A 22952-nucleotide genomic window follows, 5' to 3' on the forward strand; every position below is an offset into this window, starting at 1 on the left:
AGTGGCAATTCTCACGTCAATGACACCCTGAATGAGCCACCCTGCAAGTTATCAGGGATCCTGGAGATAAAACACAACCCAGTCTCCCTATTCTCAGCAGCAAGCATGTGGCACCTACTCAATAAATGGAATAAAAAGCAATAAAAAAGAGAGAGAGAGAAAGATTTGGAAATTGTTGTTTCTGCTGCTTTGTAATTTTGTAAAGGTGTAATTTATTTTTACTAATTTCTATTTTTTTTTAGTTATATGATTTACTTATATAAATTTATTGTCAATACAGACACATTTTGAAATAAATTATTAGACATTGCGATGGAGCAGTTACCCAGTTCTTGAATATTCTTTTTACCCATTACTTTGCGGTACTCTTCAGTATTTTTTGGATGGTCACTTTTCACTCCTACATAAACATTTTTACTGCTGAGTACAATTATCGACTACTCTACTCACCTCTTAGTATGAGTGCAAACAGAACCATCTCTGGATCTGATTATTTTTCCCCCTGCTTCTCAACTGAAATTATCATTTTATTTTCCTGAATTGATTTTTTTTGTTACACCCTGCTGGATTGGCTGTGACACTAAACCAATTAGAGTTTATTGTTAGGTGGTTGCTAGGTAGAAGCTAGTAAATGAGAGGTGAAGGGTGAAGGGTTACTCCTTCTGGAATCCAGAGGCCCTTTTAAATGGGGTCACCATGTACAAAGCAAAAAAGGAACATATAATGTGGGAGAATCTTTGTATTAGTAAACATTTGTCTTGTGTTTTTTAGTTGGGGGTATTATCATTGCCTAAAATCATAAAAAATCTTCATGTCATATTTGGTTTGTTTATGATAGTTTGGATAGATTCAAATATTAAATTGTTTTTGGAGACCTTAGTAAAAAGACTATTAGTGTTTCACTGCCATTCATACTAATAATTACCTAATATTGCTGTTCTACAAAGTTTGATATAACTTTTAGGGTCTTTTAGAAGACCATATTTGAGGAATTATACACAGAGCTCCCCATTTGTGCTTCCATCCAACCGATTATTTTTGCATGTACATTAGTTTGAAAGGAAAACATGCAATCATCAGCATTTGAATTGACATTCTCTTTAAACATTCACTTTTTCATGTTGCCACCAGATTTTTTCCCACAGTGGTCTGACAATACACACAATTAAATCGTAGCCTTAACAAACACTTCCACTCAGTGAAAAAAGTTCAGCAACACTCCGGAGCCTCATCTTGGACCTCACCAAACATTTAGAGAAGCACAATACAACAGAACAAGCATCTCTTTGTCATCATTGGCAGTTGGGGCCCCTGCATTTGCTGCATGATCGCTAATCTGCAGCAGAAAGAAGGATCATGGTTTATAAATAATGCCATTCAAACTTTTGCCAATGAAGAAAAATAAATCTTTTTTTGTTTACTGCTACAGACATTATCTGCCATATTCTTCAAAAGGAAAATTGACAATGCATTTCACGCAGCTGTTTCAACGTTAGTGGGGTTTTTTTTTTATTCCAAAGTGTGGGATGCTCATAGTTTAGGACCCACAGAAAACCTCTATAGACTCCAAAGTTTCAATAAATGATCCTGGTCTGACAAACTTTAGTTATCTGAATCAAAACAAAGCAAACAAAAATGCAGGAAGCTTCTCTCTCTTCTCAAAGAAAATATTTTCTGGATGTCATTGAAATTTTTCAGAAGAGTGCAGCTACATTATATGCATCAATACAGATAAGTTACATTTCTGAGAGAGTACAGTTTTGCTTCTAATTCAACTGTTTACACTACTTGATTTATGTATTTGTGTGCAGATTTGACCAAGGACACAATTAATGTGTCTGCATCTCCTTTAGTTACAATATCCTTACTCTCACATGTTTAAATTCTGGTGTGTTTGCAAGATGGCTTTATTTTTATAGGTCAGCTCTCAGATAATTCTTCGAGTCTAACATAAACAGCAAGAGAAAAACAAGTCAGTGGTGCTATTGCCCCCTCTAGAGGAGTTGACAGGCAAATTACGCAGGGAGAAAGAAGTGTGGAGGTGTGGAGGGGAGGAGACCTCAGAGTTAGACCAAGAAATTGGAGTAGAAAAGAAAGTCTTTACAAAGAGAGGAAGAAGAGAGAAGATAGAGGAAAATAAGAAAAACAAGAAAAAGAGGGTGTTTTTTTGAATAATTTTTGGACTCCTGGCTGCAAATTCTCTACATAAATCTACATTGCCAATAACCTGCTGCAGATGGAAAAATAGCACCTGCTTGGCTTCTGGGTAGTATTTGTTTAACTAGTTTGGAGTGCTTTCATCCTGACAATCACAGATGTAAGATGGGAGCTATTCACATCTGTCTTATACTACTTTTCTTCACCTCCTCTCCTGTGCGTGCTCAGTGGTGGCGTTTCATCTGGCCAGACCCAAAAACAACTACCGTTCCTCCTACCCTTACGTCTCCAACCGTTACGTCCCAGGAGCCTTCCACCACCCAGGGGATACCATCAAAGTCGGGACTGGGAAAGGAGGATAAAGTGACAGCCATTGATGCGGAAGGCACTCAGATAGGGTGGTCTATGCTGTCCTCTACTCCACACAAGTCAGAGAAGTTAGTTTCCCAAAGAACTGTGAACACTTTTACATTATCTCCTGGGGGGAACTCAGGTGAAAGCACCAAAGGCAGGTCCACGAATAAACCACTGAAACAATGGAAGAATGGTGAGTGATACAAGATGGCAGAATGTAATCAGCTTTTGTGTCCATTGGAACCTTTCTGAAAATCTCTGTCTCATAAAGAATAGCAGTCAAATCTTAAAATTAGACATTAGCATAGTCAGCCTAAGAAATAAGCTATCTTAATTGTAGCCTAGGACCCCCATGCCAGCAGGGAGCATCCAGGAATGCTTGACTACCCACACAGAATATTGATCTTTAAAATTCAATGTGTGTCAAGAATGTACCAGTTTTAAAATTAGCTTGAAATGTTTATAAAGGTGTTTTTAGGTCATTTAAAGTTGAAATTAAAGTTGAAATTATTATTATGGACTTATAAACAGGAACTGCCAGACCACATGAATAAGTCATAGAATTACCTTTGTCCCCACAATTTATTTCCTGCTATTTATTCATAAATAAAGTAAGTGTGTCTTTAGTTCACTTTAGCTATTTAAAACAAATGAAAACTGGAAATGTTCTTATTCGTTGGATAGAACACTGTTTCAGCAAGAGACCATTGTTAAATTTGTTGCTGTTTTCTTAACCAAACAACACCTGTGTTACTTTACTCAGGTTAAGGTAGGTAACATTCCCTGCCATACAAATCCATCTCATTAGTAGCACTCCATCAGTCTGCTTAAAGTTCACCTAGAGCGGTGTAAACTCTTGGACTTTGCCATGGGCAATCACTTGTGAAACCACATCAGAGATGGTACATTTCTGTGCTTTGCCAAGTTTTTTTTTGCACACTTAAATATTTCAGATCATCAAACAAATTTTATTATCAGACAAAAAAGACCCGAGTTAATACAAAAAGCCGGGGAAATTATTCAATGAAAACAATCTATTCAAACAATTTGGCGCAATGTGAAAAGGTAATTGCTACCTAAGGCTAATTATTGGTTGTGACACCCTTGACAATAACAGCCGCTATCAACAATTTCCAATAACAGACAATGAGTCTTGAACATCACTTTGAATGAATTTTGGTCCACCTTTCTTTACATAATTGTTTTAATTCAACCCAAATGGAGGATTGTCTGGCATGGATGAACTATTTGAGCTCATGCCACAGCCTCTCAATTCAATTTAGGTCTGGACTTTGACTAGGCAACTTCAAAATCTTCATTATGTTTTGCTGTGCCACTCTAAGGTGGACCTTTGCCTCGTCAGCCCAAAAAACATTTTTCCAGAAGTGTTATGGGATCATCAAGGTGTAGCCATTATTGCCCATTCTTTTAACAACTGTTAAAACATAAACACTGACATTGAGGCAAATGAGGTGTGCGGTGCAAATTCAAAAACTATGTGGATAAGTCACTGCACTGTAACCCACATATATAAGCATTTTCATTTTAACCTGTTTTGAATTGCTAATGTCAGCTAAACAATGCCCCTATCTGACTTAGCTTAGCTGGGGGGACTATTAAAAATAATACCTTCCAAGAATCATGCTTCAGAAAATCTGAACTATTCCTTTAAGAGACTGAACCCTAAAACCAATTTGAACATTGTTGATTTTGTCCATTCACCTCATATTAACTTTTAGATTAGAATCACATCAAGTGGTCTTTAAATAACAGATTGTGCTAATCATTTTTAGCATGCAAGGGTTTTGCCAGTGTGTTCCACAAGACCAGACACAATCTGAGAGTATTATTAGTATGTGACACAGTTCTACCATGAAATGGCTTGAGCTAAGTCTGTAGACTCCAAGAAATATAGGAAGAGTGGGCCAGGCAGCTGGAAGCTTTTATCTGGGAGCCAGGGTTGAAGAGGGATTAAAAGGTTATAGATGGCGACACTGGGGGAGTTAGTAATATTGGTTTTTACAAGACTCAACAAGCTGACATAAGCTTTGATGTGGTCAACATGACAGGGATTAGCTACAGGAAGAGGGACTGAGAAGGGGAGAGCGTGACCCCAAATTTGTATTTAGACGAGTGACAGATTAGGCTGCTTGGTTTGCAAAACGCAGTGAATGATACTAAATCATTGATTATTATTGGGGGGTTTTGCCTTAGGGGTGAATGAATGTTGAACAAATAATGAACAACAATAACGATTCAACTGAACATTTTCACTAAGAATGATCAGAAAGATTGTGAACACAATAAAGAGCTAAGTATGCCTGATGCTTAATTTAAAGACGGGATAAATGCTGTCTGGTAGGGACTGTTCAAGTTTCATAAATAATTCAATTCAGTTTATTTAAGTAGCATCAATTTACAACAAATGTCATCTCAAGACACTTTACAAAGTAATTTCAGTCGAATCAGACAGACTCCAAGTCAAGTAGTCTTGAAATGTCTGGAAAAGTATGGAATTTTATAACTTCCAAACTTTCCAAGTCAATGCCATTATTTCTGGAAAATAGTGGCATTGTGTTTTACTGTTTTAGTTCTATTAGGATTACGAAAATGATCTCTATTTGCTTAATGTCTGAATCATGAAAGAGAATTTTAAAGATTATTTTTAAACTTTCTTCAAATTCAGACGTTTGTATAAGTCCTCAGTAAGTTGTAGCATTGCATTTTAAACTGTATGACTGGGTCCAAACAGTTTGGAAAGTTGGAATTTTGGCCAATTTCTGCAGACAGAATCAATGTAACTGAGTCAGGTTTGTCAGCCTTTGTGAAAGTCAGAACATTGAGTTTGTTGTCCTTAAGCCACTTTGTAACTAATATAGCAATATGCTTAGGGTCACTGTCCATGTAGAAAACCCATTTGTGCCTATGCTTGAACTTCCTGCTTGTCTTGAGATGTTGCTTCAATATTTCCACATGTTGTTTTTTATGATCTCACGATGACTGCAGCAAAACACCCACAAAATATGATGCCATCATCCATTTATTTGACAGGATGATATTTTCAGGCTTGTGAGCTTCCCACTTTTTCCTCAGAATGTAACATTGGTTATTAGGCTTTTTTTTACCGTTCTTTCTTGGATTTGCCGTTCTGTTTGTTTTTACTGTTGTGCTGCATGATTTGGTCTTAATTGAACTTTATCTGTTGGACAGATTTGTTCACATTTGATGACATTCAAATTATTTTGGTATACAGAGGAGCATATGATAAACTAATTGACTGCAAGGCTCTGCAAATCATCATCCCTCCACCATCATGCTTGACAGTAGCAGTCATGTGTTTGTGGTGAAATGCTGCATTTGGTTTTCGCCAAACATACCGTTGTGTTTTATGGCCGGATATCTTAACTTGGATGGGATTTGTCCTCTTGGTTCATTCCGATAAAACTTTGCACACCAAAATTGTACCATAATATTCTTCTTACAGAGAAGATGCTTTCTCTTTACAACCTTGAGAGAGAAACCATCTTGTCAAGTCTGTTTCTAATTACTGCAAAGAATTAATCAATATTATAACAAAATTAGGTCTGGAAAGCCTGAGGTTAGGTTCCTGGTTCCTTTTTTTTCTAATAATGTCTTTGAGAGTTGCATAGTGTGACATTAAGGTGACTGTGCTGGGCAGAATGGCAGTTCTCTTAAATGTTTTCCTCTTATGAATAATGTTTTTCTACTCCAAAACAGACTGTAGATAGTTTTGAAATTGTATTTGAATCCTTCTTAGATTGATGAACAGCAATAACTGTTTTACTAAAGTCACTGGTGTTGTCTTTCCTTCTTGGCATTGCGTTAACGAAAGCAGCGATCTGCTCAAACGTCTGCTTATGTAGAGATGGTCACACTTGCTGGTGGTCAGATAATGAAGTGCAGTTAATTACCAGAACCTGTCAGCTACTTCCCTCCCCAAAATCAATTCCTGAAATGATGTACTTTTTTTAAATAAACAATGTCACATGGAGGTTGTTGAGTTGTTTTGAAGAAAAGATCCTTTTTACGGTGTTCTTATATGTGAAACCCTAGAAGTAAGGATGTATGGTAATTCATTTTTTTAATCATTGTAAATATTTCATATTTCTGAACCAGGCTGTTTTTATGTTAAATCAAACAGTTTATTAGAGGACAGCCTATGGGTAACTAGTTTTGTTTGTTAGAGAAAAGCTTAAAAAAATATTGTTGACTTTTAACCCCCGTTTAGTTTAAATTCAGGAGGCATCAATGTTCAGTAAAGAAATTTGAAATTGAACAGAGTTGTGATTTACTTTTCTGTAGATTTAACCTCGCTTCGAAGTCGTCAGAGCACCAACAGAGTCCATCTTGGGATGGATGCCACCCAAGTAATGACAATGGCCAGTGTTGGATTAGTTTTTAATATTACTTTCAATTGTATATCTCACAGTGCAGGAGCAAACATAAATTATGTGGTGACCAGCATCAGCATGCTGATTATAACTTCAGGTCTCTTGGAGTTCATCTGCTCCTTTTGGTCATTATAGAGGTCCAAGACCTGCACATCTGGACTGGAGGTGTGAGGCCTTTGGAGTGTTTTAGTTTATACTTGGGCACTCTGTTTGCACCCCCTTCCCACCTCTGTTGGCAACAATAAATTTTCAAATATTCAAAGGTCCTCCTTGTAGAAGGACACACACACACGCACAAGCACACACACACACACACGCACACACAAACATACAACCACAAACCTCTAATCACGCTTGTTTCCAGTTGGTCAGACTGATGAATTAGAGACCCCCGAATGATGGCCTGTCTGGTCTGGTCTGGTCTGGTCTGGGCTTTGTGTGCGTTCTGGACTGTGAGGTTTTCTGTGTCTTTGTGTGTTTGTGCACATGACCGAAATTTAGGTTGAAGAGGCTAGACTGGCTGGAATAGTGGTTTTGTTGCTATGGGAGATGGGCTCCATCAAAAGGGGAATCATGGGAATGTGAGGCCATCTCTTCACATACACACCAAATCCTCTAATTGCTATACATTGTGTGTGCTTTTCTGTTTCGAGGGATTATGTCCATATGAGGCAGGGCAGTGATGCGTAGGCACTAGTCTGGATCAAATCACCCTAAATTAAAGTCATGTCAGGATGATTCTTACGTACTTCGGCTGTTTAATCTGATGTTCTGGGATAAATCAGCAAGGCAAGGGTAGCAGACAGATCTTCACATCTGTTAGAAATGCCATTAACACAAAACGAGCTATTCACATCTGCACATGAAATAAAAGATGAATGTGTTCATTCCTTACTGAGCCGTTCATGATGCATCAATATGTGAGAGTTATCTTCAGTTTTTTAGAAAGTGTTATTCTGTGTTGACCTTTTGCCTTTACGTTGTCTCTGTCAGAGAAAAGTTCAGGAAGTCATCTGGATCTGATGGATTTGATTGGTATCCCTCTCCCTCCCTCCGTCTCCTTCACACCTGGCTTTGAGGGTTTTCCAGCCTACAGCTTTGGAAGTGAAGCCAATGTCGGCCGACTCACGAGGACCTTTCTGCCTGAACGTTTCTACAGGGACTTCTCCATTATTGTCACGGTGCTGATTTGAACCCAGGAATTTTTTTACTTCTTTTATGCTGTTATTGAATGGGATCATCATAAAAAATAGATATTTTTGCTCATACTTCTTTGCAGTAGAGCTCAGGTTCAATCAGATTGGGTGACTGTCTGTAGACAACAATTTTGAAGTTTTGCTACAGATTCTAAATCAAAGGCTAAACATTGATCTGACAATTGTAATACATTAAAATCAAACTTACCTAAATCATTACATTGTAGCACTGGCTGTATGTTTAACGACGGTGTCCTGAAGGGGTACCTCAACTATTTTGGCATTCTCTAAAAGTTTCTCTTGCAAGATTTCTCTGTGTTCAACTGCATCTGCCTCCCACAGATACTGACAAGCTTTCCTATCCCTGCAACAGAAATCCACACAGCATGATGCTGCCACCAATATGTTTCACTATTAGAAATTATGGAGGATTAATTAATTAGTTATTGAGGAGTACACAGAAGCAACTTAAAGTCAAGATAAGAGACAGCAAGGAAGTGTACAAGAAGAAGCTGGAGAGCAAGCTACAGCTAAACAATGTCAGAGATGTGTGGACAGGGAAGAAGAAGATCACAGGCTTCAAGCAAAAGGATGATTGGACCAATGGATGGACAGAGCCAATGAATTGAACACTTTATTTAATAGGTTCAGTTCAGAAGCAAGCTCAGCATCCTCCTCTCCTGCTCACAGCCAAGTAGACATCCCATCCTCCTATGACCCACTACTTTTCTGTCACACCTCAAATGTTTTATCTTCCACCTCACCCATGGACCCTTCTGCTTCTACATGTTGGCCTTCAACCAAATCAGAAGATGCTGATGCTCCCTTTGCCTCTCCCTGAACCGGAATAAGGCTGCAGGTCCAGATCATGTCAGCCCTAGAGTCCTGAAGGGCAGTGCAGAGCAGCTCTGTGGGATTCTGCAGCACCTCTTCAACCTTAGCCTGGCCCAGAAGAAGGTTCCAGTGTTGCGGAAGACCTATTGTCTTGTTCCGGTACCCAAGAAAACTCACCCATCAGTTCATCACATCATGAAGGTCCTAGAAAGACTCCTGTTGGCCCACCTGAATACGTAAACAATAAACCAGCTTATTGCTGTGGAGTTGGAGTTGAAGATGCCATCATACACCTGCTTCAACAAACCCACTGTCATCTGGACAAAGCCAGCAGCACTGTGAGGATCATGTTCTTTGATTTCTCCAGTGCATTTAAAACAATTCAACTCCAACAGACTCATGTGGAGGCCTCAACAATCTCCTGGATCAAAGACTATCTGACAAACAGACCACAGTTTGTGAGACTGAAGGGTTGTGAGTCTAACCAGGTAGTCAGCAGTACAGGAGTACCACAGGGGACTGTACTCTCACCGTTCCTTTTCACTCTGTACACTTCAGACTTCCAGTACAAGACAGACTCTTGTCATCTGCAGAAATACTCGGATGATTCTGCAGTTGTGGGGTGGATCAGCGATGGACAAGAAGCTGAGTACAGGAAGGTGGTGGACCGCTTTGTTGCAGGTGTGGAAAAAATAGTCTCATCTTGAACGTGACTAAAACAAAGGAGATGGATGATTTTAAGGGAAACAAAAATAGGTCAAACACTATTTCCATCATGGGAGAAGACGTGGAGTTGGTGGAAGAGTATAAATACCTTGGGTATACCATGAACATCCATCTTCAGATCTGCTGTAAGACTGAGCACTACAGGAGATCCTTCCTGCCCACAGCCATCAGCATCTACAACAGCTCTTTGAAGAAACCTGCATAATATGAGCTATAACAATATTTTATTTCCCCTTAAAATTAATAGTGTTTTGAATTGAATGATATGTTCAGGGTAATGTAGGTCAAAATATTGCTCTTATGTGACTAGAGCCGAAGTGGACTGAAGGCAGTTAGTTGAACTGGATTTTATTTGGGGTTGTCAGCATAAAGAAGACCATGCTTTTCAGATTTTTGTTTGGGGAAAACAATCTAAACAGTGTATGATTTCTTTTGCACTTCACAAATTTCACAGTTAATGTTGGTCTACTGTAATTAGATGTGATGAGATAAATTTATAGATGACAGAGCTTTTATTGTCTCTGATGTCCTCATTCTTTCCATCTCTCCAGGTGCGTGCAGACAGCCAGAGAGGAGGAGTCCTTTTCGCCATCACAGATGCCCAACAGAAGGTTGTGGAGCTAGGTTTGGCCCTCACTACAGTTCACCAAGGGGTCCAGAGCATCTTACTGTACTACACTGACAAAGAGAAGGCATCCCACAGCCACAAAGCTGCTGCTTTCAGTGTCCCAGACATGACTGACCAGTGGACACGTTTCACGGTGGGCTACTAAATGAAAACCTGATTGAGGCTTTTCCAACTGTTATTTAGAGAAAACAAATCAACTTAAAGAAACCTCTGCCAGTTTAGTTCTTGTTTTAAGTTGCTTTTGTTGTTTTATCCTGAATTTTTGCCATTTTCTTTTCTAAATACATACAGTATACTCCATATCAAAATCTGCTATTTCATCACCAGATTTAGTTCAGTTTTAACTTTACAGGGAGATGAACTTGTGTAATTTTTGGAAGTGCCCATAAAATCTGTGCTATGGAATTTTTTTGCCAAAATAATATTTTAAAATGCATTTTAAAAAACAGCACTGAATGTATAAGTGGATTTGAAAAAAATAATAAAGGATAAGATATTTTCCTAATAAATAGTTTTTTTCCTGCTGTAGTTGGAGGTGGAACACAATGAGGTGCGTCTTTACATGAATTGTGGTCAGGCTGAGAAAGTGACTTTCCATCGCAAGCCAGAGAAACTCACCTTTTCACAGAACTCTGGCATATTTGTTGCAAATGCAGGAAGCACTGGGCTTGATAAGTTTGAAGTAAGTAAAACGCATTTTTTCTATATCTGTTGTTGTTTTTCATTTCATGGGATACAATGATGCTTTTTATTAAATAGAAATAGACCAAAAGAATGCTTATTTAAATATTTGTGTGCAGATGGGCTTGTCATTAACATGCTGCAAAGTTGAAATGCATGACCTCATCTGTTTCCTTTGGAGACTTCCTGACATTCACTCCAATTCAACCATCTATGTTTCTGAGGAAATTATTTTCTAATTCATCAACCATCCTGGCTGCAGCAAACAAGCAACTCTAATTTAAAATGCTTTCCATTATTGCAATTTTCAAATAGAATGTCTCAGAAGTTTTTCTGAAAGTTTAATGATGTCCCATACCTACATTTTGTGGTTAGATGTGTTGCAACTTCATCTCACCTCACTAAAAATGGCAGACTGAGCTCCAATAAAGTTTAAACATTCAAGCAGAACACTTAAATTATGTTGATTTTGTTTTATTAAAATTCAGATTTTAGATACAATTTGTATAAGAAGTTATGCATAAAAAACATTTTACAAAAAGAATTTGTACTGCTGTACTGTCTTTATTGACATTAAGTTTTAACATCCTTTATCAGCATTAGGCCAGCTAACCTGGCTAGTACAAACAATGTAGACCCTTACCTTGACTGATTTCCAAAAGGCTCCCAACATTTTCAAATGCAGCACGTTCCATGATAGACAGGTTTAAAGATTAAAAAAAATAAAACAATTCAGCTTTCCTGTTATTTACTAAAAGTATGCTCTCTCTTCCTAGCAGCTTTAATGTACTACAGAGATGTTTCAAAATGTCCCCGAAAAATGTTTCTTTTAAATAGCTTCTTCCATCTTGGCCCTTTCTTTGAATGCAATTTTAACACCACAAGGATATTGAAAATAGCCAACTTTGAGTTTTCTTTATTCATTAACACAGACGAGTGGCCTTGGAGCCCATGCCTATGTTGCTTTCCCTGATTGGAAAAAGAGTTTCCAACCATTAATTAAAATCTCAACAGTATGAATGTACTATGTGGAGTCTTTGAAGTTTTTAGTAATTGATAAGCTAAACGACAACTTTACAGTTTGTTTTTGTTTAGGCGAGTTTCAATTCTTTGCAGTTTTTTTGTCCTGATAGGTACATCTCAATAAATAAGAATATTTTAAAAAAGCAAATCAGTCAGTCAGTCAGTCGCTTATTCCATAGTGTGTTGCGGGGAAGCTGGGGCCTATCTCGAGCAGTCCATGGGGGAGAGGCGTGATACACCCTGGACAGGAAAAAGCAAATCTATTTTTACAATTTATTTGAAAGTGAAACTTGTGTTATATATATTCATTGCACCCAAAAAATACTTTACAACACTGACAGATAACATGGCTACCCATATCACCACTGAATGGAGATAATTCACTGTAAACCCCAAGCAACTTGGATTCTGTGCCTCTCCAATCTTCCTCCAGACTCTGGGTGTTTTGATCCTTAGGTGTTTAGTTCTGTTTTGTTTCTGTTTCTTTTTTTCCATATTGTGTATAATCCCTTCACGTCACAATTTTAGTTTATTCCTTTGTTGACTTACATCTTATTCTATTCTTGTGTTTTGCTACATTTAGACATTTCGGTTAGATTTCTTCCAGTGTTTCTCTCTGCTCTTATCCTGCTCATTACTCTTCTACCCTCAGTTCTCTCTGACTTCACTGCTCTAAGCTATTCGTCATTTTCGCTTAATTATTTCTACCAGGTTTTTTTTTGCCATGTCTTCTCCACTCCTTCCTCTGCATTAAAGCTGTCTGGTTACCATTGTTCATTGCTGGTTTCTTCCATTACTCTGCTCCGTGTCCTGTTTCCCTATAAGTTCCTGTTTATTATTAAAAACTTCATGTGCAGTGGTGGCGCTGGGGTTAATTGCGCCACCCATATTCAGAGGTTTCAGTCCTCAAAGCGGCTGACGCGGGTTTGACTGCTGGCCCAGCCAACCTTTGCTGCATGTGTTTCACCTCTTTCCTGTCAACTTGCTGTCGGAAAAATTAAGTCCACTAGTGTTGCAATATTTAAATTTGCTACAATGAAGCTCTCCACTTGGGTCCTTTCTCAATCACAACATGACACTGAGAGATGGATTTTCAAATATAATGTTCATTAACCTAGAAAGCAAACTGAACAACAGTCCAAACACTTTCTCCTTAGCTCATATAAGTTGTGTCTTTTAAGTTGCACCTTTTTCTACCACGTTTTCCTTCCACTCAACTTTTCATTGACATGTATGGATGCAGCACTTTGTAAGCAGCCAGCTTCTCTAGCATTGACCTTTAGGGCTTATCCTTCTTGTGGAGGTTGTTAGTGTCTGTAGGACAACTGTCAAGTCAATATTCTTTATAATGATTGTTTGGACCATAACATGGATGCTGCATCCTCACATAGGTTCAAATTATGAATGAAATTTTTTAAATTAACTCCTCTGTGGGGTTTAGATTTATTGAAATACAAATGTCTAGCGTTATAATGAGCTCCTGGGATCCTCTGTGAAGCTACCCCACAGCAAATAAATCAATTAAAAGAAAAGATTACTGTTAGTGTCACCAAATAAGACTTACAGTTAGTCCCAAAGTTATTCTTGGGATTTCGTCTGCAGCTGACTCTGTCCAAAATATTTTAGAAGATCAGAGACAGGGAGGAGGCTAGATGAGGGAAAATAACAGACTGACGAAGGGGGAGTAGGGGGGTGCAGGAGAGCACAGTAGAAAGCATGGGGGAGTAAAGCAATAACAGATGAGGAAGTCATAGATGTCAACATGGCTTAGTTGTGGTTCAGACAAGGGCTTGGATTATGCCAGTTAAGATAATCCTTAAGCAATTTTCCACAAAAAAACATATATTTAATTTCATAAGAAGTTGTTTTAATTGTTATTTTAGACTGGCTAATGATGCTCGTACAACAAATGTGATTATTAACGATGAAAGGAGTGAACGACTCTTTCTAGTAAAGTCCACCACCAGTTATTTGATCTGGTGATAACAACACATGAGTAGAGGAAAATAACAAGAGGAAACCAGTCATATTTATGTGAATAATTCATATGTTATCTACGACACTCAAATAAAAGACATCAAACTCAGTATAACAGAGAAGTATGTTTGTAATTTTACATTTATAAGTAACTTGAACAACTGATTTAAAAAAAATCTCAACCTTCTTTTCAACATTTAATTCATTAATATATTTTTAGCTTAACAAAGACATTATGTTGGGAATAAACATACAAAACCTATACTCGTTTCTGAATTGTGTTTTGGATATTTCAAATTTGGAAATGAAAATATTTGTGTTTGGAGATTAGTAATATTTGGGAACAAATCTGCTATTTCAATAGCTTGGCAAAACAAAAATAGGAAGTTAAGTTGATGATTAAAACATTCTTTGGCATTGGCAATATAGAAAATTCTTTGTGAGATCATCAGTTTGTAAGAAACTTGAAATCAAGTTAGTGGAAAATCAGTGTGTTGGTAGGAAGTGGACAAGTTGTGTTTATATTATAAAAAAGTGTTTGCGAAGTGTTTTCCATAGAAAGCAGACAGAGAAACAGTTGAAAATAACAACCCGAGCAGGAAACTGAAAGGACAAGAAGAAAAAAAATTCAATGTCATTGCAACAACATGAGCCCTCAAATTGCAATAGGAAATCAGCCATGGAGTAGGAAGTCAGAGGAATGTTTCAGTTGCAAGTCAGACCACACTGGCATTTACTGATTTCTGTGGTCATAACTACTGTTATATTCATCCAACTTATAATTGAAGTGGTCTTTTTGATAGATAGATAGATAGATAGATAGATAGATAGATAGATAGATAGATAGATAGATAGATAGATAGATAGATAGATAGATAGATAGATAGATAGATAGATAGATAGATAGATAGATAGATAGATAGATAGATAGATAGATAGATAGATAGATAGATAGATAGATAGATAGATAGATAGATAGATAGATAGATAGATAGATAGATAGATAGATAGATAGATAGATAGATAGATAGATAGATAGATAGATAGATAGATAGATAGATAGATAGATAGATAGATAGATAGATAGATAGATAGATAGATAGATAGATAGATAGATAGATAGATAGATAGATAGATAGATAGATAGATAGATAGATAGATAGATAGATAGATAGATTAGATAGATAGATAGATAGATAGATAGATAGATAGATAGATAGATAGATAGATAGATAGATAGATAGATAGATAGATAGATAGATAGATAGATAGATAGATAGATAGATAGATAGGTAGGTTTGGTGGGGTTACTTTTACAAGACACTGTATATTCTAGATGATGCCTTTGTCTTATTTTCTATCTTTGTCTATCTGCAGGGATCAATTCAGCAGCTGGTCATAAAGGATGATCCTAAAGGAGCCGAGGACCAGTGTGAGGAGGACGACCCTAATGTGAGACACTCAAACGTAGCAGCTAAATGGGTGTAGAATTAGCACACGTGTAAGACAAGAGTGCCCTCTTGTGGTTCAAAACTTTACTGCGAGGATGCTGATTTTGGTTTTTTTTTAAGGATACAATAGATTACATTTTGGATGAATGAAAATAAAAAGAATTGTTAGTCAAAACGGTAACTAAAAGCTAGTTATGGATAGTATTGACCAGTTAACAAGGGACATTGCTGGGCAAAATCTCAATTCAGCTCTCCAAGCTTTCTAAAGACGTTCACGCTTTTACTTTGACAACGGAGGCTTTTTTCATTTTTTTCATTTTCAATCAAGTCCTTGTACTTTGAATATTATCAAAATATTGTTGTTTGATTCTGCGCTTTGCTGAAATTGAACACTTTGGGGTTGTTTTCGCAAGCCTGTCTGTTAATTATTGATATAGCAGTTGCAATAGTTCAAAATGGTCTTGTGCAAGGATGTAAAATCTCAGTGTTTCAAAATATCTGTAGATCTGTTGTTTATTCAATCACTGTTTTAAAAACTGATCTCAAAATAATCTTGAATTATTTTAAGCAACATATGCATAGAGGCATATCTAAAGTCCACTGGTTTCTTCATTTCTTGACATAACGTCTGTGACAATCCTGCCTTTTTCAAAGAACAAGCAGTACATTTTTGATAAACACAGGCCTCAGGGTACGCAAGTGGAGATGATCCTCTGGATGACAGAGAGACAGAGGAAGACTCCAGGAAAAGGGAATATGAAGTAAAACAGCCGGTAGGTAGCTATCTTTTCTTCTTGCACTGTTTGTTCTTTAATCCTCCTACTGGCAGGAGGTCAGTTTGACCCAAAACATCCCATGATCCACTATAAATTTGAAGCTTTAAAGGAAACTGTCTGTTTGAAGCAGGATAGATGTTTTTCTTATTAAAGCCGCACTGGATGCTATCAGGTCTGCTCCTGAGATGATTCTTAGTTAGAGAACATACATGACAGATTTTTTTGTGTCGTACTTTACCGTCAAGGCAGATATGTGAATTCCAGATTATGCGCCTGTGCTTTATTAAATGTGTTAACGAGTTTGGACATGCTTTTCATTTTAATAGCATTCATTTATATGTTTTTGTCCCATATAGGAAAGGTTTAAAGCCCCTGTGGTAGTGTTTATTTATCAACCAAGCAGGTTTTAAACATTTGGGCTGGTTGATCTATTACACATTGTTTTTAATTTTGTTTATTATTACATACTTCAAACATGAAAATTTAATGAAAAATCATAATATTTTTAGACGAAACCTGATTGTTTCATAATCATGTTTTTTTGTAATTATTTAATGTCCCCATTACTGATCTTTGGAAAGAAAAACCTTGTTACTTATAGTAAATGATCTGAATTTATTCAACACTTTTCTAGTCATTCTGACCATTCAAAGCGTTTTACATTAGAGCCACCTTCATCCCATCACACTCACAGATGCACATTTGTTTTTATCAGACCAATAGGCATCTTGTTAACCCCAAGTGCCTTGCTCAGGGGCACATCAACATAAGACATATGGAGGAAGCTGGAATCACACTCACAACTTTCAACTGCAAGACAACTACTCTTCCCACTAAGCCACAGTTGCCCATGATGTAGCAGCAAAATGAACAGCAACCATACCTCTGAAGAAAATAGTTTACCCTTAAATTACTTCTTACAACATGTTGTTGTTAACCTTGCAATTTATGAGAAGAGAACCAATCTGATCTTACTGACAATAGATCATTCAACAATCTTCTCTATTTCTTTGTAGGGGGAGCACACATTACCTGATATAGACTCACTCACTGTGGTACCAGAGGTGGAGCTCTATGAGAATTCTAGTCACATGACTCCAACAGTAGTCAGTGAGGATCTTCGGATGAGAGGTCAGCGTGATACTTCTTAATTGTTGTGTCAGTGGAAGCAATCAATTTGCACATGGGACTTTAAATGCTTAATTCAGGGCCTTGCAAAAGAATTCATATCTAAACTTTTTCATATTTTATCACAACACAAACACATACTGTAATGCACTTTACTGAGATTTTATTTGATAGACCTAATAGTACCTAATAGTGCCTAATTGCAAAGTAGAAGGAACATTTACATGGTTTTTAAAATGTTTTATAATCTAAAAAAGTGTGTGTCATGCATTTGTTTTCAGCTCGCTTTACTTGAATACCTGTAAGTAAACTCTTGTGCGACCAATTGTCTTCAGAAATCATCTATCTACTAAATAGAGTCCTAAGAATACGCCTCAAGTATCTTACCCCATAATCAAGTCAATGAAAATACATCTATTTTCTGGTGACCTAAAAGGTTTCTTTGAAAACAATATCCGAAGCTTTAAAGATCCCAAGAAGTACTGTTTAATTCAACATCTGAAAATGGAAAGAGTAAGACGCAACTGTAAACTGCCAAAACATAGAGTCCAGGCAAGGAGAGCATTAATCATAGAAGCAGCCAAGAGCAACATTGACACTCTGAAGGAGGTGAAGAGATCTACAGCTCAGGAGGGAGAATTTTGCTTCCACTGTTACTATTATTCATTTACTCCAGATATCCCAACTTTATGAAAGAGTGGCAAAAGGAAAGAAAAAGCTTAAGGAAAGTCATAAGAAATCCTATTTGCAGTTTGCCACAAGCCATTTAGGCACAGCAAACATTCAAAGAATGTGCCTTGGTCAGATGAGACCAAAGTTGAAATTTTGACCTATATGGAAAACATTATGCGTGGCAGAAAGCTAACATTGTACCACACCCTGAACACACCATCCCCGTAGTGAAAGATGGTGGTGGCAGCATTTTTAGCATTGATTGGTTGGACTTGGGGAAGATGGAGGATCTAAATACAAATCAATCATGGAGGCAAACCTGTTAGATGTTGCAAAAGATTTGAGACTGACTCAAAGGTTCACCTTCCGACAGGAAAATGACCCAAAACATGCTGTTAAAGGTACAATAAAATGGTTTAGAACAAAGCATATTTGTGTTAGAAAGTTTAAAAAAATATCCAGACAAAATCCCAAAGACAAACAATGACACGCCCTGAAACGTCTTGTTCACATATGTGCCCCGTCTAGTCTGACTGAACTTGAGCAGGAAAATGTATGCCACACCTTTCAGATTTCAAGTCTCCAAAGACCCTCTAGAACATTTATAACAAGATAAAATATGAAAACTTTTGCCAGGCACTGTGGTAAATAGTTTTATTTACCCACTGATGCAAGTGCTGTAAAAGTGAGACATACAAAGCTTTCACTTTGCCAGTATAGTCAACACTTTGCACCAAATGGACTTTAATTTACAATGATGGGCAAATTATGACATTATATTTTTATGTGTTAAGCTTATCAAAACAACTTGTTATATGTCCAGAGTCTCACCAAACAGAGAAGGAAGGAGAACAATCTAGACACGTAAGTAGACATGTGGACTCTATTACTTCTAATTGAGCTTTGTCAAAGCCTAACTTAATGCCAAATCAATCATCATCTATTTACTGTTTGTCTGGAAATAGAAAATATTCACTGAATACCTTTTTGAACTTTTTAAAATTATTTATTATTAATACAGTGACCTGTAGAGACTTACAGATTGAATTTAATGCACATAACACAGGTTCACATCAAACCTGGCTTGAAAGGGGAACAAGGGGATCGTGGACCACCTGGGCCTCCAGGATATTGCTATTTACACAAAAAGGAGCGAGGAGTATCTGGGCCACAAGGACTACCAGGAGCTCCTGGAGCCCGAGGAGCAGATGGACAGAAGGTTTGGTTGTAATACTCCCGTCACAGAATTGTGAATCTGTCTTGCATCTCAGTATCAGCAGCTATGCTGCTTTAAGTAAATACTGCTCCAGAATCCCCTTCCCATGCATCTGACACAATTTGATCACCAGGTAAACCAGGCTGCCAAAGCGTCTTTGAGACATTCCTGAACACTCTATGACATAAGCATCACAACTCTGGAAAACCATCTATACCTCATGTATGCACCAATCATAAGGGATTTACACCAATGATACTCAAGTGTTACAGCAATGACCAAGTAATAACATTACTCTCATGCATTGCTTTGCAGACGCTCTGTCTGCACTGATGAAGTGCACACAATTCTACACCCTTAATCACAGTTTAAGTGCACCATACAAAAGCGGATTCCATCACCTTAAAATGACTTATTCCACAAAATATGCTTTGTTTAGTCACATTTATATCGACACAATATGTGTTTTTTGATACAACAATATATAGTTGCATTCATACCAATGTTTTCTCACATTTCTCTTATTGTTACACTTCCAAAAGACAAGTGGGTCCACTCAGCTTTTGCACTAAAGTTATGCACAGTGAGTGCATTGGTAATCTTTAAGGGCTAGTATTTTCCACTGTGAATAAAAATGAAAAAAAAAAAAAAAAACATAAGCAGATAAGAGTCCCAACAATAAATGAAATTAATTTGACTTGTGGTCTTCTTCAAGGTCATCAAAAGACTAACATTTATAATAGAACACGTAAAGAAACATTCAAATCCTCCAATCACAAAATAATAGCCTAGAGATTTCTAAAGTGTGTAATCAGACAAGGGAATATTTGTACACAGTGAAATAGGAATACAATGGCACATATATAGGAATAGGAATACAAAGGTATCAGAGCTAATGCCAACGGAATGTTAAATCGAAACCATAGAGAAAACGGATAAAACACAGTCTGTGGGATCAAGACAGTTTTTTTTATTTGTTGCAAACTTGTTGCAAATTAACTTTTTTATAGTATGTTTTACACTAAATCATGAAATTTATTGAAACAGCTTGTTCATGTCGCAAAACTATTTTGCAACCATTTTGTGGAACTCCATTATCGGTGGTTTTGCTCGAGCTGAATTTGAATTCTGACTGTTTAATGTTTTATCATGATGCCTATATTTTCTCCTACAAGAGTTGCTACTTGCTTTACTTCCTTATATACAAAATATACAGCTATTTACCCAATATACACAAATCACTGTATTCTTGTGTGTTAAGTGCGCATCAATGACGTCAGAGCAAATAAATACACAACAGGTTCTGCAGATTTTTTCTGTGTTGGTCTGTGATTTTCAAATTTGGAGAAAATATAAAATATAAGAGTTTTATTTGTTTGTTTTGGTATTGTTGGAAGAAAAAAAAGAGAAAAAATGGAGGCACAAAGGCAAAGAAACCCTTTTTTCCGAATCTTTTGAATCCTTCGCTTTCTCCTTTTTCAGGGATGCAAGGGTAATAAAGGTGAACTGGTGAGTAACTTAATATATGTGGCATTTATTAATTTTTATTTGCATTGCTGTTTTTCATGACATCACTAATGTAAGTGTGATTGTCCGACCAGGGTCCAAGAGGACTGCAGGGATTTCCAGGTTTGAGTGGAGAAGCTGGACCTAAGGGAGAAAAGGTGCATCTACAAATGATCACAGACTTTGTTGCAACACATGCATGTACAGGGGTTGGACAATGAAACTGACACACCTGGTTTTAGACCACAATAATTTATTAGTATGGTGTAGGGCCTCCTTTTGCGGCCAATACAGCATCAATTTGTCTTGGGAATGACATATACAAGTCCTGCACAGTGGTCAGAGGGATTTAAGCCATTCTTCTTGCAGGATAGTGGCCAGGTCACTATGTGATACTGGTGGAGGAAAACGTTTCCTGACTCGCTCCTCCAAAACACCCCAAAGTGGCTCAATAATATTTAGATCTGGTGACTGTGCAGGCCATGGGAGATGTTCAACTTCACTTTCATGTTCATCAAACCAATCTTTCACCAGTCTTGCTGTGTGTATTGGTGCATTGTCATCCTGATACACGGCACTGCCTTCAGGATACAATGTTTGAACCATTGGATGCACATGGTCCTCAAGAATGGTTCGGTAGTTCTTGGCAGCGACGCGCCCATCTAGCACAAGTATTGGGCCAAGGGAATGCCATGATATGGCAGCCCAAACCATCACTGATCCACCCCCATGCTTCACTCTGGACATGCAACAGTCTGGGTGGTACGCTTCTTTGGGGCTTCTCCACACCGTAACTCTCCCGGATGTGGGGAAAACAGTAAAGGTGGACTCATCAGAGAACAATACATGTTTCACATTGTCCACAGCCCAAGATTTGCGCTCCTTGCACCATTGAAAGCAACGTTTGGCATTGGCATGAGTGACCAAAAGTTTGGCTATAGCAGCCCGGCAGTGTATATTGACCCTGTGGAGCTCTTGACGGACAGTTCTTGTGGAAACAGGAGAGTTGAGGTGCACATTTAATTCTGCCGTGATTTGGGCAGCCGTGGTTTTATGTTTTTTGGATACAATCCGGGTTAGCACCCGAACATCCCTTTCAGACAGCTTCCTCTTGCGTCCACAGTTAATCCTGTTGGATGTGGTTCGTCCTTCTTGGTGGTATGCTGACATTATCCTGGATACCGTGGCTCTTGATACATCACAAAGACTTGCTGTCTTGGTCACAGATGCGCCAGCAAGACGTGCACCAACAATTTGTCCTCTTTTGAACTCTGGTATGTCACCCATAATGTTGTGTGCATTTCAATATTTTGAGCAAAACTGTGCTCTTACCCTGCTAATTGAACCTTCACACTCTGCTCTTACTGGTGCAATGTGCAATCAATGAAGACTGGCTACCAGGCTGGTCCAATATAGTCATGAAACCTTCCACACTAAAATGAAAGGTGTTTCAGTTTCATTGTTCAACCCCTGTATTTTCCAAATGAGACACAGAGTGATGTGTGCATCATTTCAAGCTTGCACCGACATGAACATTCATTATTGTTCAGACATCATATCAATAATTATTTTGTTACTCTGAGTCCATTTGCCCCCACACCAGTTTGTTCCACCACTTCATACCTTTACATTGCTACTTCGTCCCTTTAAATCAACCATTTAGTCCCCATGTCCTTAAAAGCTATGGTGTATTAGTTAATTTTCCGTTTTACAGTCATTATGTAGATAAATGGTCATTAAAATGGACAAATCTCTAATATTATATCATTAAACAAGGAATATCCTGGTGTCATTTAACCACATATTCCATAGAAAATAAGTAGGATATTTAAAATTTCTTTTAAATTATTGGTTGTCAAAGCAAGTTCGCCACTGATGCACATAAATTGACACATGGTTGGTTAGAAAGATCCAGCATTAAACACGTGATTTTGTACCTTAAAATGTGCGAAATGATGAATGGGTGAAATAACCAGCAGCTCTTTTAATACACTGTAATTCACACAAATATTTAATGTGAAATGTCTAATTTTGTTTTTTAAAGTTCGCAAACAATTCCTAAATAATTGCTAGTGGACAACTTAAAGGCTGTTTTTTCCTAGCATTGCTTAGGTTTTAGACTGAAACTTTAACAAAGCTTTGAATCTAAATAGTTAATAACAGCAAGCAAGTACTGCTTAATCCCTTAATGTATTATACAAAACAGTAAAAAAAA

At 37.5% G+C, this 22952-nt stretch overlaps 1 protein-coding gene across 3 annotated transcripts in view; it reads left to right on the forward strand.

Annotated features, from left to right (window-relative positions):
• The window catches only part of LOC124870305 (collagen alpha-1(XV) chain-like), an 89905-nt gene that overhangs the window by 41546 nt on the left and 25407 nt on the right, over positions 1–22952 (forward strand). For 2 of the 3 annotated variants that reach the window (XM_047368904.1, XM_047368905.1), the window contains exons 1-11: positions 2109–2704; positions 7917–8104; positions 10231–10440; positions 10837–10989; positions 15366–15440; positions 16123–16212; positions 17232–17346; positions 18839–18879; positions 19082–19234; positions 20714–20740; positions 20833–20895. In XM_047368904.1, coding sequence (XP_047224860.1) covers positions 2323–2704; positions 7917–8104; positions 10231–10440; positions 10837–10989; positions 15366–15440; positions 16123–16212; positions 17232–17346; positions 18839–18879; positions 19082–19234; positions 20714–20740; positions 20833–20895 — 1497 coding nt within the window. In that variant the 5' untranslated portion in view covers positions 2109–2322. Of the gene's footprint in view, positions 1–2108; positions 2705–7916; positions 8105–10230; positions 10441–10836; positions 10990–15365; positions 15441–16122; positions 16213–17231; positions 17347–18838; positions 18880–19081; positions 19235–20713; positions 20741–20832; positions 20896–22952 lie in introns of those variants that run through there. The other variant, XM_047368906.1, reaches the window with a different exon arrangement.

The sequence above is a fragment of the Girardinichthys multiradiatus genome, chromosome 6, assembly GCF_021462225.1.
Source record: "Girardinichthys multiradiatus isolate DD_20200921_A chromosome 6, DD_fGirMul_XY1, whole genome shotgun sequence".
Lineage (NCBI taxonomy): Eukaryota > Metazoa > Chordata > Actinopteri > Cyprinodontiformes > Goodeidae > Girardinichthys > Girardinichthys multiradiatus.